Source organism: Micropterus dolomieu, linkage group LG23, assembly GCF_021292245.1.
Source record: "Micropterus dolomieu isolate WLL.071019.BEF.003 ecotype Adirondacks linkage group LG23, ASM2129224v1, whole genome shotgun sequence".
NCBI lineage: Eukaryota > Metazoa > Chordata > Actinopteri > Centrarchiformes > Centrarchidae > Micropterus > Micropterus dolomieu.
The window spans coordinates 14581437-14601046 of NC_060172.1; the positions used below are offsets into that span (position 1 = coordinate 14581437).

Consider the following 19610-nt stretch of genomic DNA (forward strand, 5'->3'; position numbering starts at 1 on the left):
TTGCTACCTATAAACTATTACTAGACCAACAAACACTCACATATAGGTACATGTACACACTCACCTCAGAGACTATGGTAGATTGGTAGATGTCTCTGCTGTAGCTCCACCCGTCCACACAGCCCTCCTGCTCCAGGTCGGTGAGGTTGACATCTCTGCCAGGAATGAATCCCTGAGCAGAGAAATTTCTGACCACATCCAGCCTGTACCTGCTGCATCTGCTCAGCTCCTGTTTCCCATTCACCACCTCACAGTCACAATGACACAAACTTTATTGGTAAAATTTCTGTGGCAAACAACCTATCCTATCCCTGTATTGTGTATGGTGTCATACTGCGCAAGGAAATGGGCTTTACCGTTTATTTGACAGAACAGCTGAAGAGAGAGACAGGAAATGTGGGAGAGAGGGGATGACATGCAGGCAAAGGGCACTGACAATTGTAAATGGCGACATTTAGTGTGTCCTTACAGTACATGTATCTTTCAGTACCTTCACATAAAACCTTGCAATGTTGTGTGTTCTATTTGATCTTTGCTCACTCATTGAAGTGCTGCAAGAAATGTAGCCCACATGTTGCTACCTGCCACAATGTGTAAATGATGTTGTAAAAGGTTTCCCTGTGTTATAATTATCTATAATGCCAAAACCTCATTTTGGTCAATCTTTTCTGGTGTTTCAGTGACGTAATAATAATTATAATAATAATAATAATAATTAGCACCTTTCATGAAACCCAAGGACATTTTACAGAATTAACTATACAAGGCTTCGGATTTCATGAGTCATGTGGAAGTGGCAATTTGATACATGCTTCAACACACTTCATACAGCCAAGATGGAGCCGCAGACAGCCGCCTCTGGATTACGCTCTGTAATGCTTTCTGTGTTTTTGTATATAAACTTTCTGCCGTCCCTGTCTGGCAGTGTTGGGCAAGTTACTTCCAAAATGTAATACATTATAGATTACTAGTTACTGTCATTTGAAAGTAATTAGTTATATTATAATATTACTGTCTCTGAATTGTAATGATTTACACTACTTTTGCGTTACTTTTGAGTTACTTTAACTGCTATTTAATGGGTGCATTATTCTGATAGTAAGATGTGACAGGTGGGTTCTAGTAATGTGGCTGGGTCTGGGGGGTGAAATAGAATGAATTGTCTCCCCATCAAGAAAGACGCTTTGCACATTTACGCATGAGGTACAGCAGCATTACGTCATTGATTATTTGAATCTCTTGACAAGCCGACAGGATCAATCAAGATGAACTGACAGCAGCCTCTCTGATCAGGAAAGTAAATCGTTAAAGCAGAAACACATAGCCTATAGAAATCTATTTACGCATGATCCATCAGGGGCGCTACTGTCTTGTTAAGAGGAGTCGAGCTCCCCCGTAGTTTGCACCCTGCCTACAATCTCGACCATTGGATTCCCGCAACAGGAAATAGTGTTACTCTTACTCATGGATTTCTTCACAGATGTCACAGTGTTGAAGAAATCATGCAGTCCTCAGACCTTATTCATAAACTGCAAACCTTTTTATTCACCACGGGAGTTTCCCTCGTTTGTTCTGGTCGCCGTTTACAGTCCACCTCAGGCCTGTGTTAGTGAGGCGTACATCTGGCTGACCAGATAACTAACGTGGAGAAAAAACATCCAAACTCCCTGCTCATTGTTCTCGGGGACTTCAAAAGAGCAAACCTCAGCCATGAACTTCCAAAGTACAGACAGCATATTAAGTGTCCCACCAGAGACACTAACCCATTGGACCTCTGTTACACTACATTAAAGGATGCCTATCGCTCTGTTCCCCGTGCAAACCTGGGACTCTCTGATCACTGTCTGGTTCATTCTATCCCGACATACAGGCAGAAATTGAAATCTGCTAAACCTGTTGTAAAGAGTGTGAAAACATGGACCACGAGTCAAAGCTGGATTTACAGGCCTGCTTTGACTGAACTGACTGGAGTGTTTTTGAGGCTTCAGCCACTGACCTGACAAACTAACTGACACTGTGACATCTTACATCAGTTTTTGTGAGGACGTGTGTGCCGACTAAAATCTTCCGCACATCCAACAACCAAAAAACCTGGTTCACAGCAAAACTCAGGCTGCTCAGATCAAAGCGGAGGCCTTCAGAAGTGGGGACAGAGTCCAGTAGGTAGCTCAGAAACAGCTTCACAGCCAGCGACCCTGCATCAATGTGGAAAGGCCTGCAGACACTCAAAAAATACAAGAGACCAGTTGAATAGGTTTTACTGTAGATTTGAGAACACCTCTCACCCACTCCAACACCATCTTCAAACAGTCACCTTTCCCCACTGCCACGATGTCACTGCCCCTTCTGACCCCTCACCTGCACTCACGATCTGTGAAGAGGATGTGAGCCAGCTCTTCCAGAGGCAGAAGATCAGGAAGGCTCCTAGCCCAGATGGTGTGTCACCATCCTGCCTGAAAATCTGTGCAGACCAGCTCGCTCCCATTTATTCATTTTCATTTAGCTGACGCTTTTTTCCAAAGCAACTTAAAATTGCCAAGTACAAAGTTAAGATTTGTGAAGCTATAATAATGTCCAGTTACGTTACCAGTCTGTAAAGGAAAAAACGTTGCTTTGGGAAGCTACTTGTTAGTTTGCAATTGATTCTGTTGTGGATTAGCCAGGTGGGGAAGAATTGTGGCTCCGTTGTTCTTTGTTCTGAGTTAAGCAGCTTGGACCCAAACTACTTTGATGCTTGTTAAAGTAACAAGAGCAGAGCAGACCACACAACCACACGGCATCTGGTCCAAGAGATGAGTCAGCTACATCCCCGTGCAGAAAAGAGAGAGAACAGAAGGTAAAATGAGGTTGACTGTATAATATACACACACTAGAGACAGTGACAGCAAGAGGTGAGGAGAGAAAGGTACGGGCACAGGTGATATAGTTAAAAAGGACAGTGAAAAGCTAGTAACAAATTAATAAACGACATCTGTAGTTGAGCCAACATTGTATTGAAGTTAAAAATTGCTTTTGTGCATCCACAAATGCTGGCGGCCACCGAGCTGCAGCTGGCAGATATGTAGCTGAAAGAAACTCTCTGGTCGTCCCATAAACAAGGTGAAGCAGTGATATCTGGCTATCAGGCAAATAACTAGACAAACATAATGTCTCTGTCCATGTTGTCACTGGATTTGTGGAATGATGTGACTTCAACAGGACCACGAACGTTATTCAAACAACATAATGGTGCCTTAAAATAGCCCTACAAACATGGAGGAATGGTTTCTCTGCGACAGCATCAAGACACTGTGAAATGAAAATTTCAACAATATTCAGTGCATTATAGATGCTCAGTACAGTTACCGTACTCATGCAATACTGTAAAATTGTAGTGTAAAAAACAACAGTACATATACATAAATCAAAGTTTTAATATTCTGATACAAATTCAATCATAACCAGTAGTCACATTTAGGGTTTTATGGTACAACTACACTTTCAGCATTACATTCAACACTTGCATATTTCATATTTCAGTTTCTAGTGAATATTTTGCATGCATCATTGTGATTCAATAACAGAAGAAGAGTGCAATTTAATTTACTACAAAATGGTCTTACATTAAAGTATATATCTATAAGTCAAGCTTTACTTCTTTCACTTTTTAAAAAAAGGTCATGTAATGTCATTAATGTGATTGAAATGTATTGGAAGAAATGTTGAATAGTAAGAACAGTAAACAGCAGGAATAATAACGTTTTGCACAATCAGAGCTGACTTTCAACAAGCACCACGTCTTTTGAATGTTCTTTTCTAGTGATGAAGGGGCACTTTATGCTGTTGGGATGAAAGACAAACAAAATACAAACAAACAAACAAACAACAAACAAACAAACAAACAAACAAAATATAATTTGGTTTAGTGTTCCATTAAAGGAAAAGTAAAATACCTGTAATGTTTGATTTTTTCACTGCTAAAAAATTCTTTATCATCATCATGAACAGGTGTGTTTACTGCATAGACTGATTGTCACATCCTCTTAGAATCATGATGATGATGATTGGTTTTGGTGAATATGTTATTATCATTTATAAAAATAACAATTATAATATTTTCTTGTATTCTTCCTCCGGCACACACTAATGGGAAGATATGTTTTATATATATTTATGTTTTATGTAGCAACAGGTGGTTTCAGTAAAATAACTGGGTAGTTTATTCAGATATGGTGACAATAGTTCTTCATGCAAAGAAATACCACTATACTAAGGTAAACAAGGCAAAATCCATGGACAAATAAAGAAAACACTCATACAGCAATTTGGTTGTTATAGTCTCAAAACATATTTTACTAAATTCTCAAAATAATCACTTTATCCTTAAAACTGGTTACCTTTTTCCTCAAACTCTAATTGCATTGATCTAATTTTATTTCTTTTCAGCAGTGATAAAAACAAACATACAAATCACCTATATAAAATGAAAAATCCACAACTGATCTATATTTAGATGTGGGATGAAGCCCGACTGCTAGATAAAAATTTAATAACTTTGGAGAACCTGGAACCTCCACAGAAAAAAAACAGGCTGATATTTGAAAGGACATTCTTGCTTGACAGTGATAAACATATACTATGTATAGTAAAGCTCTTAAGATATAAAACCTAAACATTTTAAGTCTGGGCTGAACATAATTTAACAATTTATAAATTAATTTAAGAGTGAACATTGCCTTTTTTGTGACTACCTCCAGGAGTTTCCAAAGTCAGAAAGTTTCAAAGATCAAAGATCCTGATAGGTTCAATTGCTGAGCTAAAGTAAGCCAAAAGTGACAGGCTGTGACTCGCCAACACTGTAGGTCAGACTTTGTCTCTCTTCTCTGCCTGCTTGGTCGACTGATTGATGCAGCTTCCTTGACAAGGATGCACTCTGTAGTCCATTTCCTACGTAACCCAAGGTCAAGATTATCTTTATCATTACAGACAAACTGACTATAAAGTGTTGCATGTGACTTGATTGACACACAATACATGATTTAGGTTAACTTAGGTAAGCATAGTGTCTTGATTTAAACCAGTACCCAGATGGACCTTCACACATGTATAGAGGGGTGATCAATAGCCTTAATTTGCCACTTAGTGAATTTCTGTAGGTCTAGGAGGGATACATATCCCTTGACAGAAAGTATCTTTGAGATTTGGTTTGTACTACATTGTTTTCTCTGTATGCTGATGATATGATCTCCCCAGATGGATAATGCTGTGTAAGTTGTCCTGAGTAGGAACCCACCTTTCTCTCTTATGCATCTGTTGTATAGTTTCAGGTAGAGGTCGTCCAAAAGTCTCTGGAATGAAGAGAGTAGAAAAGACAGATACAACAGCCAGAGTCCCCATTGTAAGATAAGGCAGGTACTTAAAGTATATACCTGCACAAGGAGAAAAGGAAATTAGGATGGCTGAGAGACCTGGGTCCTGCATATGTGCAGGTGAATTCTTCAGTGTGTACAGAGCATCCAAACTACATAGAGGAGAAATCAGATGCATGGCCACTAAATGTGTCAATGTGCCAAAATAAATACAGGTTAAACAATTATTAATAATTAGGGCCTGAGCACAAAACGTGTGAGGTCCCTATTGAAACTGAAGGGATTATTAGGTTTTTCTTTCTTTCTTTCTTTTTTCTGCAAAGTAACCTCAATTTTGGGGGCCTAAACATACTTGAAAACTCACCAAACTTTGCACAAAATTCAGAAGAATAGGCCATATTTTGTGGGTGTAGTGCATGGGCGGGGCAAAATGGCTCACTACCGCCCCCTACAGAGTTTGACCGACGTGTATGAAATTTCTATGGCACGTTTATCACATTGAGATGTACAAAAAAGTCTCTTGGGCCATTGCCTAAACCCAACAGGAAGTCGGCCATTTTGGATTTAATGGTCATTTTTGGCGTTTCTGATCACTTTACTTTAACGAACTCCTACTAGGGAATTAATCCAATCGGCTTCAGATTTTTGCTGTGCAGATAAGTATAACAATAGTCCCACCCTGAACACATCCATATGCCAATATTCACTCAAAGTTATAGCACCATCTGCTGGCAACAGGAAATGACACGTCTTACACTGTAATGGACTACTCCTAGCAGGTTGGACGTATCAACTTTAAAACTGTCCCAGAAAACCCTTAAAACATTGATGATGTACTTGTGAGTTTTCGGTTAGCGGCATGGTGGTGACATGACGGCAAAGTCCCACGTTTCGCCGCGACAAAGGAAGTTGTTGTAACTTGACTGTACAAGCTCAGATCTGTACCAAATTTTACATGTTTAATAAGTGTCCCGCCCTGAACACATGTACGTGCCGACATTCACCCATGGTCATATCGCCACCTGCTGGCAACAGGATATGACTTTTAATAAAGCAGCCTCCGTCGCACATTTCACCTACATGTATGAAATTTCTGTGGCACATGTATCATGTCCAGATGTACCAAAAAGCCTCTTGGAGTGATGCCCTAAACCCAACAGGAAGTCGGACATTTTGAATTTTATGGTAATTATTGGATGATTTACAGGCTCCGTACTTTAACAAACTCCTTCAAGAGAATTAGTCTGATCAACTTCAGATTGTCGCTGTCTATTCTAAACTCATTGACGATTAAAAGTTGTACAAACAATGAGTTTTCGTGAAACGGCATGTCTGTGCCGTGGCATCCAAAAAAATTATTCGCCATGAAAGAGGAAATTGTTGTAAGTTCAGTCTACATGCTCACATCTGCCAAAAACTTTATGTGCTTGATAACAGTCCCGCCCTGAACACATCTAAATGCCAATATTCAGTTATAGTCACAAAGGGGACAGAGGAAATGATGATTTGTGCAGTGTGAAAATTCACAGCTGCACTGGTAGAGCTCCAGAATCTGAAACGCGGCCACCTCACACCACAACACGCTTCACGTGCGAGGGCCCGCCCAACGCAGCTTGCAGCTTTAATTACTATTTAAGACCAGTTTACTCACTCAGCTGTAACAAAAAAGGTGCAATGCAGCTGCCAACTCTGGAAACAGTAGTGCATGTGCCTGTTGCTGTGTTCCTGAGTACTGTTGGGTAAAGCTCTGCAGTGTAGGCAAACATCAGGGCTGTACCGGTGGTGATACCAAATTTACCCAGCATCTCCAGAGCAACAGACAGACTTGATAAACCTGAGAGGTAAGAAATGGTTTGTGTGAGAACAGCATGAAAAAAAGGAGTTTTTCATGCTGAGAAGTCCATGATCCACTGTAGCAAATAAAAGTTTGGTGAGTACTACTACATATGTGAGAAAAAAGTTATACAAAGCATTTTGTGGCTCCAGAGAAAGCTGGTCGAAATCTGATAAATGACCTCAAGTGACTTGTGGTGTATAATATATGTGCATTTGATGCATAACAGTTTAAAATAGCCCTTAAATGTCACTTGACTCAGCATTGGTTGGGTCTGAAGACTTCGTCCCCTCTGTAGCCCGCTTCTCAGCTTTGCCTGAAGCTAGGGGCTTGAGGCTACATTATTAGCTGCTACTAGCATAACACACTCTAATCTTGGGTTGAACTGCGGTGGTATAGTTGCATTGTGAGTAACGTAGGCGCCAGATTTTGACAAAGAAGAAGAATGTGTGGACTAAAAAAGATGACATCTCTGGTTCTGCTGCATCAATTTTTATCCTTTTTTAACTGTCCAGTGTGAGCCTGAGTGTGTTATAGAAGTGCAATGCTAAAGCTGTGGAGTACTCTTTTAAGACTGATAAATATTTGAGTGGAAAGATGACCATAGTGATGCACCATGTCATGACACTGCTTACTTTGAGGCACCAGTTGAATGAAGTACAGTGACACTCCTGCCACAAGCAAGATACAGATGACAGACAGTCGTCGTGGAAGGTATCGCAGCGCCAGCCAGCTAGAAATGTATGCTGGTACCTCTACAGCTGCTGAGATGAAGCAGCTGATATAGGGGTCAGCATGAAGTCGGGATGTGTTCAGGGACAGGGCAAAGTATCCAGTACTCAGAGTGAACCTTGGAAGACAGAAATACAGACAACAGAGATGTTTGAATGGAAGTCTGCCTAGAAACTGCATTTAAAAACGTGTACTGTACAGTAGCTTCAGTAGCAAATCAAGACCTTTAGACATAGGACTTCGACTTACGCTTCACTGCCATTGAGACAGAACAGCTTATACCAGATAAAAACAACAAAAAGAGAGAAAGAAAACCAAAGAAGAACAAAACAGTGAAAACGAGGACTGTGAAGAGTTGAGGTGAAATACACATACTTCATTTATAACAGTGATTAGTTAGTGTGTTTTGATGAATAATTTAATGAATAGATTGTTTAGTATATAAACTAAAACAAGTGCAAGAAGGAGTTTTGAAAATATAATTGTTTGTGTTGCTCAGACTGGATACTCACCACACCAGGCACAGAGTAAAAGTTGTGTTTCGGATGTTTCTTGTCCTCAGCAGGCTGAAGACATTGTAGTGTTCCTTTGGGTGTTTCTTTGTCTCATCAGCCTGCAAGATACAAAACATCAGTCTCAACGGCAGTTTGTGGAGTTTTAGTCGGTCAGGACCGACAGACCGACCGACTGGACTTTGGTCCAGAATGAAATATCTTAACAACTGCTCAAAGAATTGCCATGTAGTTTTGCACGATATTAATGCTCCCTATTGGCGGAATCCTAATGATGATCCCATTTTGGTGATAGTGAAATGTTATGACAATTATAGGAAGAATTGCCATTCAGACATTCATACTGATACAAAAATGTGTGTCCTCTAGCATACACCTTGGCCCTTGTGTCTGGTCCTGCATTATTTAACTCAAAGTAGACTTACAGGTACACTGTAATCTTCAAAGATGACCTGCGGAGCCTCGACTTTGTTCTTGTTTGCAGCCTTTCTCACTATGGCCTCGGCCTCCTCCGCTCTTCCCTGAGAGAGTAGCCACCGAGGAGATTCCGGGATGAACCTGCCTCATTACACAACAGAGAAAGAGAAAGCTTCAGAAGGGGCTTAAAATACAAAGCTAGGGTGAATGCAAGTTATAACATTTCTCTAGTAAGAGCATAATTACTTTTTTTGTCCCCTGACAAGAGCAAAATCGTGACATTTATGTTGCAAGGTAAGGTCAATTTCCCATGAATAGTAATTTCTAGTCAAGAGTACAACCTACCACCAGAGGGGGAGATAGAGCAGGCCAGGCACAGACAGAGCCAACAGGAGAGATTTCCAGTCTCTTAAAAAGTAAGCAAAGAGAGGCAGCATCATGTAGCCAAAAGCAAAGCCCAGACATACACCCATAGATGAGAACAGGACCCGCACATCTCCAGTCAAGATTTCAGTGCCTACACAAAAAGAGAGACATGCATTACAAAGTGCAGGTAATAAGTGAAGATATCTTTGATAAATAGAATCACTGACTACTGTATAAAAAATATTTTGTTGGTATTAAATGTTCAGATTTACCCAGCACAAAAGCAGCTACATAGTTGGAGATCTGTCCCAAACCACTGATGAAGAGAAGGATGGCGAACACCGTCCAAGAAGGTGAAAAGATTTCAGCAAAGGTAAAAATTGTCTGAACTGCCATGGTTAAAAAGAGAACAGGCTTTCTCCCAAACCTAGAGTGAGAAGTCAAACAATAAAATAAGCCAATACAAATAAAAAATCAAAAAAGACAAAAATACAAAGAACATATATTGATCATGACGGTCAATGTTTTTTGCCTACTGTATAAGGCGCAAGGGTCAAAGATAATAACTGTATGTAGCACTACAACACAAAACACTACAAAACGATGCAACAAAACGTAAGGTAATACTGAAGAAAAGGCCCGTTACACGCTCTAAAAAATGATGCATTAAAGCTTTTAGAAAAAAGAAAGTTTACAGTACAGGTTGCTTAACATTCTATTAGTTTGAACTCATCATTTAAAAATTTTATGTCAAAGTAGAGCAAGTAAATCTTCTCTAAATTTTAAAGATTTAAAAAATGATGACATGCAGCAAAGAACCCCAGGTTAGAATCCCAGGCCACTCTGGTAAGGACCCCAAAAATACAGAAAACACTGTTCATGTGAATAACTATAATTAAATTCTAAAAAGTTAATCAAGGTACAGTATATAAAAAATAATAATATTAGCAGCAAGTGTAAAAGTATTTTTTTTCATTCACTGTGTATATCATTACATTGTCAGATGTAGTGATGGGAATTATGGCTCCTTTCCAAGAGCTATTCATAAGAACGGCTCATTGTTCTTTGTTCTTGTTTTTTGGGATTGGAGGTTACCATGTTTATCGGCAAAATAACCACTAGGATAGTGAGAGGGTACGATTTGGATCCCATCAATATAATTTAATTTTGCATGTGTGGACTATGTTTAGCACTAAATTACTCATATTACCAGACCTAATGGTATGAATTGTAAACATTACACATCAAGATACCATATCTCTCTGCTTCGTCATTGAATTTACTACTTTGAATATACCCTCTGTACAGCATATGTTTTGTAAATAAAGTTACCTTGCTTTAAATGCAATTCATTTTCATTTCACTTTCATATTAGAAAATGTTCTAAATACGCCCAGAAGCAAACCAGCGTCCTCCAGGATAGTTGACCCACTATTGCGCTGTGAGTGGCAGAGAGTTTGTGACCTGAGTGCTAATGTTAAAGATACACTGTTCATGTAAAGGGCAGTGGATTTAGGGCAAGCAGTGAAATTTGGGCCCAATGATAAAAAGAACGGCTCTCACCAAGCATGACTTGGTTCCCTTTGTTCGTACTAAAGAGCCGTTGAATGGTGTTGTCAGTACCTGTCTGAGAGCTGCCCTGAGAAGAAGGATCCAAAAAGAACTCCCAGGAAGTAAACTGTGGAGGTGAGCGGCTGCTTCCACTGTTCACTGCACACCAGGTCAAACTGGAATATCCATGCAGCAATGGGGTGGGGGGGACAAGGTTTCAGATGCAAATTCACCACCATATAACGGCTATTTAAGTTGGTGGTGGGCGATGGTTACCATGTCTGCCTACTTTTACATCCTTAAGACACAGAGCAAGATTAGCATTCATTTGGAGTTTCTGTCAGATTTTCACTTGCCTTTTAGCCCAGTTGGTCTTAATTTTTCAGATTAAACCTGTGGACATGCACGACTTTAAATATTATTAACATTATCTCTTATTATTCTCAATGACTGGGTATTTCCCGTCATCTCTCAAGCATTCTACTTCTATATTACCACTTAAACTAGATCAACAAACACTCACATGTAGGTAGATGTACACACTCACCTCCGAGACTATGGTAGATCGGTAGATGTTGGTGCTGTAGCTCCACCCGTCCACACAGCCCTCCTGCTCCAGGTCGGTGAGGTTGACATCTCTGCCTGGAATGAATCCCTGAGCCGAGAGATTTCTGACCACATCCAGCCTGTACCTGCTGCACCTGCTCAGCTCCTGTTTTCCATTCACTACCTCACAGTCACAATCACTTTATTGGTAACATTTCTGTGGCAAATAACTTATAACTGTTTTGTGTATGGAGCCATTCTGTGCAAGGAACCGGCTACATTAACTGTGTCCTTAAAGTACCTGTACCTACCTTCACATAAAACGCTGGAATATATCCATATCACTTTATCAACCACTTTATGACGGGATGACTTTATACAGCAAATGCATTAACTCCAAAAATACAAATCCTTTGCACATCAGTGCAGAATGTTTGAAGCTCAGGTTAAACAGTATCTTGATAATCTATATATATGTAAAATTAGTGATTAATTCACCTTTTGTGCATGTCTGTATTGTTGAAAAGATTCTGTTAATTTTTGATCAATTATAGACTTTGCTTACACACATGAAATACAAAATGTGTGTTCTTAGCAATATTGTTCAAATTAAATAGACAACAATTAACCATGGGAACATTACGGTAAGACAGATTTTTTTTCCTTCTGGCATAGTTTAATAAGTATAATTTTCACATTGAGAGAACAATTTGGCTTAAAAGACAAAGCTACACTATTCCTTTTTCCAGGAGATGTATTCAAAAAATGCAATTACCTCTTTCGGGATGATGACATTGTGCCAATGTTGGGTCAGGTTAACCTCAGGAACCAGGCAGTGGTGACTGGGAGTGTCAGTCACAAAGACAAGAGAGAACGCACCAAATCCGTTGGGAAAGATGCTGGCAGAGAGTAAGAAGAAAACTATTTGCTGGAAACGTCCCCACAGACCCAGGAACGATGTGGCGTCATCGTAATCCTTCATAGTCTCAGAATTCAAACTGTGCCCTCCACAGTCTTGATCTATGTTTTCTACTGCAAAAGAGAGACACAGACTGGTCTTCCTTCACCCCACCTGCCAGCTAGCCACGCCCTATACTTGTAATGTAGATAAAACATGCGCGCAGAGGCAGAAGTTGGAAGGGAGGGTCAAAGTGTTTTATTACTCATTACTCAAAAATTTCTTCACATGCCACTCAGGGCCACTGTTTACTACCATGTGTTTAACTGGGAATAGGGCTAACAAACGTGAATATTGTAGCCATAGCTCCCAGGTTTGCAAAAATGCGTAAACAGTAAAGAAATCACCCTCATGAAAGTTGTAGTAGAAACATATGTCTCTGTCTAAACAAATGCCAGAAAATAACTTGACCCTAGCAGTGCTTTTGTGTCATATCCTGTCTGAAGGTTCTGGGTTTTTTTGTCCTGGTTATACATTATAGGCAATAAAAAAAAACTACAATTTTCAGATGCAAAAACTTCCATAACATTGATCTTGCAACTTTTGACTACTGGGACATTCATTAACAGCCATCTAGTCAGCATTTTGTATTTTGTATTGTGTAAACCCATAGCCTCATTCAGAAACAATAAAAATATACTTTAATTAAACGTTTATCTGAGGTATGAGATTTGCCTGACTCTTAAAACATTAATTAACAGCTTTTAGTGAATAATTTGCATTTATCTTCGCCATTCAAGATAACACACAGTGTGTATGCAAATGTATAAATGAGAAAAAATCAGAGCAAGACAAAAAGAAAGTCACAAAACATTCACTTCAAAATGGCCACATCTATAAATCAGGATTTAATTCCACTATTTCAGTTTCACATACTGATGTCTTAGAGAAGATAATTTATGTTTTGAAATGTATTAAACAAAGAAAACTATAGGTGAATTTTGATGAATAGTAAAAGTAATCATATTTCTTTGCTGCTATGAACTTCATTATCATCATCACAAGCAGCTGCATTTACTACAGCCTACTGTCACATTATCACATTCACTTAGAGCAGAGATGATTTGTACATGTTTTTGTCAAAGGAAACAGAACTATTGCACAAAGAAAGGACCAGGTCTGGGATTTAAACTCAGGATCTCTATACTCTGGGATAATAATGCTAACTACTTAAATCCAGGGAAGATCTTAAATAATAAGATAATACTTCAACCTGCAAAAAATGATTTCTTTGGCCACTTGGGCGAAGCGGAAACGAGTTGTGAACATAACACTTACATGACCCGTTAAGTTGATGATACCTGTTAAGTCGAAATATTTGGCTCTTTAGCTGCTAAATGTTCCACTATGTTCACCAGGTAGTTGCCAACTCTGGTGCCGTTTGGTGATGAGCAGATAGCTTTCAGTCTGTTTTTAGAGCAGCTGAACAGCTGCCTTTTAAATTCAAACAGTGTAATCATTTAAATATGCATATAGCCTGTGAAGGTTTAAAAGTAAGTTGAAAGACACATATGATGATCATTAAATTCCAGTTTATTATTCTTTTTAAAGAAAATTGTAAACTATGTGTTAATTAATGCTAATTAATAAAATATTGTGCCAACAAGTCCCACTCAAAGTTCTAAATGGTATGGCCGTTTGGAATCAAATTAATTTGGGATGCTAAATAAAGAGCAACACATTCAGCAGTATAACAGAGAGCAAAATTAAGATTCCTTACAATATGAATTCAGTTTATCTTCTTAGACATCTTGTAGTTATTAAATATTGTATGTAAAAATGAGTTTGGCACAGGAGATGCTTTATGAAAAGCTCTAAGTAGCCCACCTTTCTCTCTTATGCATCTGTTTCAGGTAGAGGTCGTCCAAAACTCTCTGGAAGGAAGAGAGTGGCAAAGGTAGACACAACAGCCAGAGTCTCCAATGTAATATAAGGAAGGTACTTAAAGTGAACACCTAAAAATGAAGAAGTGGGTCCTGTGTGTGCGTGCATTTACAGTATGAGTGTATGCATGGCTTCCAAACTTGGTGGCAGTGAAATACGATTTTATAGACAAGACTGAACTTGGTGTGTATATCAGCGGGCCGGTGCAGCTGCTTAATAAATACAATTTAAAACTAATGGTGACCCAGTTTACTCACTCAGCGTTAACAAATATGGTGTAATGCAACTTCCCAATCTGGAGACTGTGGTAGATACACCTGCTGCTGTGTTCCTTAGCACTGTTGGGTAAAGCTCTGCTGTGTAGGAAAACATCATGGAGGAACCAGTGGTAATACTGAATTTACCCAGCATCTCCAGAGCAACAGAGAGATTTGTTAGGCCTAAAAGATGAGGAAGTAGTTTGTTATTTAATAAATGATTTGCTCCTTGGACTGAGAACACTCAGTGTCTTTTTGATGAGACCATATTTTTTCCTGCTTACTTTGAGGCACCAGTTGAATGAGGTACAGCGGCACCGCTCCAAGTAGCAAGGTAACAATGACGGACAGTCGTCATGGAAGGTATCTCAGAGCCAGCCAGCTTGAAATGTATGCAGGAATTTCTATAGCTGCTGAGATGTAACAACTGATGTAGGGATCAACATGGAGTTGGGATGCGTTGAAGGACAGGCTATAGTATCCAGTAGTCATGGTGAATCTGGTCAAGACAAAGATACCGGCATACAGCAGAGATGTTTGAATAGAAATCTGCATAGAAATAGCAGCCTAATATATAAGGAATGTTTAAAACAGTGATTTTCAGAAACTAAAGCAATTAATATTCTGATGCTAGATGATGTTACAATATTAAAAACCAACTAATGTCCTAAAAAAAACCTGACTAAAAATGTATAGTTTATTTGATCTTAAAATGTGCTGTTTAACCTAAGGTCAAGGGTTAATTGGGATGTATTGACATTACATTTCAAAGACTGCTTTGTAGTGAGTGAGCAACAAGTCATCAACATTAATAGAATTGCCGTTAGCTTCTTGTTCAAACATGAGGAACCCACTTAAACGTGCCCGGATTATGTGAATCAATTGTCCTTTTCAGTAACATTTCTTGTTAAGCGCATGTTTTTACAAATGAATGATCTCCTTGACAGATTTCTATTTTTTTACTGTTAGCGATACACTAGTATTTTTTCTCACTGTCCCAGACTCATTGCCCACTGTGTGTCTCTGAGGGGCTTCAGCTCCTGTGTAAATTTACAGTGTAATCTTGACAGATGAGCCTGAACTTTGTTCCACTTAGCAGCCTTTCTCATTATGGCCTTGGCCTCCTCCACTCTTCCCTGAGAGAGTAGCCACCGAGGAGACTCTGGGATGAACCTGCCTCAATATTGGAGAAAAACAGAGAGGTGGACAAAGAGGTTCAGTCTGGATCAGAGGTGCTTAAAAGACAAAGCAACAAAGGGGGTGAATACAAGTTAGAATACTTATCTTGGGAAAAAGTGGATCCTTTTTCAAAATGACAGTTTAAAAAATTATAATCTTAAATGTACAAATTAAGTCGTAAACTGTATATATGGGTGCAGATTACAGGGCCATGCAGTCATCTTAGACTTAGGTTTGCCATGTTTTAGGAAACTCTAACTAAGGGATAAAAAGATGTTAAAGAAGTGCATTCAACAGCCGTTCACTGTTGGTTACGGGTTAATTTAGTTTTCTTTCGGAAAACATAGTGTTGGCCAGTTATTTAGTTTTCAAATCAATCTACCATTCTTAACACAGTCAATTCTACCATTTGGTTTCAGGTTTAAGATCTTTCATTAAAACAAAGACCCCCCCAAAATGTATAGTTTTTCAAGGTAAGCGTTCATGTAGTGAGTGCAATCTACCACCAGAGGGGGATATAGGCCAGGCAAGGCACAGACAAAGCCAACAGGAGAGACTTCCAGTCCCTTAAAAAGTAAGCAAAGAGAGGCAGCATCATGTAGCCAAGAGCAAAGCCTAAACACGTGCCCATGGATGAGTAAAGGAGTCGCACATTGTCAGTCAAGGTCTCAGTGCCTGCACATAGAGATAAAGAAACACAAAGAGAGGGAAATGTGGTAAACAAGCTGAAACACAAAATCTGATGAATGTCTGATGAATGTATTTTTCTTGTACATTAAAGGGGTTGGATGTCTGATCAGCAGATGTTGATGCCCAACATATTGAATGTTCTTTAAGATGATTTGGATCAAGATGTCCACCAAATGTAATACAGTAGTCTAAGGCTTATAAAGTGTAAGGTATTGGACATTGTCAGTGATGGTGGATAGTGTACTCAGATTCTTTTCTAAAGTAGCAATACCACAAGGTAAAGGTACTGTCACACAAGTCTACATTTTTAGGTGCCTACATTAAAATCTGTACGTGAGTTTAGTACCATGCACAAAATGTACCCATTATAAAGAATGGCCCATTTCAGAGTGTTAAATAATTTATTTACCGTGCACAAGAAAATAACTGATGTGCACAAATGACCACTTTCTACAACTACCTACATTTTTTTTAGACTTCAGGGGTGTTATTATTATTGATGTGTTAAACTTTGTTTGTCTTGCATTCACCATGGGTTTCGAGAGAAATGCATTCTCAATGCCCTGTGTGCATTGTACATGCGAGAACTGACAATAAAGTGACTTTGACTTTGAAGATATAAGCAGCTTATTAATGCAACTCGTGGGGACAAGTTACAACTTCATCATTCATATTAGCACATGGAGTATGGTAAATTCCAGCAAAGTTTTCCACATCTTCAACCTGAGCACATCTAATCAGCTACAGCAAATGCAAACACCTATGCGGGCATGCAGGGCATTTATAGTTATGCATTTCATATAAGTTGTCATAAGTGTTTATGTTCAAAGCAACTAGGAACTACAGCTATTCAATTAATGTAGTGGTGCAAGTACAACAGTAATATTGTAGTACAACATTTGGTTCTGAAATGTAGTAGGGTTGAAGTATAAACTAGCACAAATTGATAATATTTAAGTAAAGTGCAAGTCCCTCAAAATGACACTAAAGTGCAGTATTTGAGTAAATGTATTGTTTCCACCACTGTGTCTTATCCTGACAAAAATGCAACACAACACCACTTAACGTAACGTTAGATGATATAGCCCCACATTGTGTAGCACTAAGAAACCTCACAGATGAGTAAATCTGTTACATAATCTAGGAAAGAATGGCCACCACAACACAAAAGGCAAGATAATAGGGCTTCATAACTGTGTAATGCTAACATCTCCACAAAAGAAAAAGAGCTGTTACATGTTTTACATTATTAGGATATGCGTAGCTTACCATGTTCTTTTTGAAAGCACTGTGTTTCCCCTGTCTATAAACATGCTGACAAGTGTCAGTGTAAAATAATAGCTGGTTTGTGGCAGGTAATTACTTCCGTATTGCTTTACTGATTTATTTTCATATACTGATGTCTTACAAAGTAGTAATGTAATGTTATTACATTTCTTAAGTAGGAAATCATCCATCACATTTTGGTAATGATCTAGATCAAGGGTTTTCAAAGTCTGAGACTGCGGGCCTCCCCTCAGACAAAGCTTGGGAAACAGCACCCCCCCACCACATCAAGTTTACTTGGTAAGTTTTGCTCAATTCCTGGATGCATGGGATCATGATTATATTATTTGATCCCATAGACACTTAACATTTGAGCCAAATTAGCCTAATATTGCTATCCAAAGAAGGTTAAAATCAAGGGCAACTGGACTTGGTTGAAGATACTAGAAGACGTTTCGTCCCTCATCCAAAGGACTTCTTCAGTTCTGACTGACTGGTAGGGAAACTCAGCTATTTAAACTCAGTGACCATCGTTGGCATCCTCACCTGAGGCCAATAGGTTACGTTTGCTTTTCTTGTGTTTGGGTGTGCGGTCTTTGGGGTGTACCAGCATCTGTCTTAGTGTGTTCTTGGGTTTAAAAAACAAAGGGATGTTGTGTTTGTTGAAAATCCTCCTGAGTTTCTCTGATACTCCAGACACGTATGGAATCACAATGTTGTTGCATTTGACCTTCTTTTCCTCCTCCCCTGTAGTTTTGTTCTTCTTGGATCTTGTGGCTGTTTTCACAAAGGTCCATTTAGGGTATCCACAGGCTGTAAGTGCCCCCTTCAGGTGGTTCTGTTCATTCTCTCTGGCTTGGGCACTTGTTGGTATGTTTTCCGCTCTGTGGTGCAGTGTTCTCATGACCCCTAGCTTGTGCTCCAGTGGGTGGTCTGAATCGAAGAGCAGGTATTGGTCTGTGTGTGTGGGCTCCTGTCCTCTTCAATGTGTACAGGACAGTCCAAGAAGGCTAAACTGTTGTTGTGAACATCTTCTCGTGTGAACTTGATGTTGCTCTCCACAGAGTTGATGTGTTCTGTGAAGGCTTGCACTTCCTGGCTTTTAATTTTGACCCAGGTGTCATCCAAATACCTTTACCAGCGGCTTGGCGCTGTTCCTCTGAAGGAGTGTAGGGCTTTGCTCTCCACTTCTTCCATGTAGATGTTCACCACCGGTGAACCCATGGCACAGCCATGCTTTTGTCTGTAGAATCCTCCGTTGTACTGGAAATAGGTGGTGCTGATAATCGGCCTGAGTGGGGTTACTTCTTTGTGTATCCTGGGAAGTCCATATATGCATAGAATGCTTCTCCAGGATTCAAATGGTAAATTTGTTCACGGGAGATGGTGTTGTCTTTCTGTAGCTGTTTTAGACATTCTATGGCCTTTTTTCTTGAAACCACTGGTTGGGTCTTGCCTCAGTGTCTCATATGTGTTGAGAAGTCCTTTGGATGAGGGACGAAACGTCTTCTAGTATCTTCAACCAAGTCCAGTTGCCCTTGACTTTAACCTTCTTTGGATAACTAAGACCTGGATGACTGAGAATCTTCACAGACACCTAATATTGCTGTTTGACATAACTTCTGACTACACCAAATAGTTTTTAAAAAGGTCTGTCCTAAGGCATCTATAGTTTCTGACTGATGGGGGAAAACAGTTCCCAAAAACTTCTGTATCTCTGAACTCTCACACACGTAGGCTATTCTATGTGATCTCCTTTTGAAAAGTAATGCAGTAAGTAATGTCATATTGTTTCACTTCCATTAACTGAGCCTCCCCCGAAACTGCTTGGAGCCTCCCTAGGGAGGCCCGCCTCACACTTTGACCCCTGATCTAGATTACAGCCTGCAACAACAATGTAATTACTCCTGATTTACAGTGTAATCTCTTGTACCAATACAGTACATACCAATATATGTAGGTACTGGGGAACAAGATCTGAAGTTATGGAATAACTGGGTGACAACTTAATCACTTTTATCTACTGTGTACTTTTATTCTTTTATAACAAGGTAACAAGTATGACCATAA

General features: G+C 39.4%; 1 protein-coding gene and 1 pseudogene across 2 annotated transcripts; both read right to left on the reverse strand.

Moving 5' to 3' along the window:
• Positions 1–3465: 3465 nt before the first annotated feature.
• On the reverse strand, positions 3466–12303 carry LOC123963274 (solute carrier family 22 member 5-like). Of its 2 annotated transcripts, XM_046040004.1 has the most exons (11): positions 12082–12303; positions 11308–11490; positions 10833–10936; positions 9482–9636; positions 9189–9360; positions 8852–8984; positions 8427–8527; positions 7818–8032; positions 7000–7182; positions 5273–5408; positions 3466–3819 (listed from the first exon to the last, which is right to left on the reverse strand). In XM_046040004.1, the coding sequence occupies exons 1-11, from the start codon at positions 12286–12288 to the stop codon at positions 3750–3752; spliced, it is 1659 nt and encodes a 552-aa protein (XP_045895960.1). In that variant the 5' UTR covers positions 12289–12303; the 3' UTR covers positions 3466–3749. The 2 variants fall into 2 exon arrangements, with proteins under 2 accessions (XP_045895960.1, XP_045895961.1); XM_046040005.1 differs by lacking the exon at positions 7000–7182 and having other exon boundaries at positions 5273–5327.
• A 1775-nt stretch (positions 12304–14078) lies between these two features.
• LOC123963071 lies at positions 14079–16640 on the reverse strand (annotated as a pseudogene).
• Positions 16641–19610: the final 2970 nt, after the last annotated feature.

Excerpts from the sequence above, each read along its gene's own strand:
- LOC123963274 (XM_046040004.1), bottom strand. The coding sequence starts at position 12,288 with ATGAAGGATTACGATGACGCCACATCGTTCCTGGGTCTGTGGGGACGT. Across the intron at positions 11,491-12,081 it reads ATGTCATCATCCCGAAAGAG|GTAGTGAATGGAAAACAGGA; the intron begins GTAATTGCATTT and ends TGTGACTGTGAG. Across the intron at positions 5,409-6,999 it reads ACCTTTTTTGTTACAGCTGA|GTATATACTTTAAGTACCTG; the intron begins GTGAGTAAACTG and ends CTCCTTGTGCAG.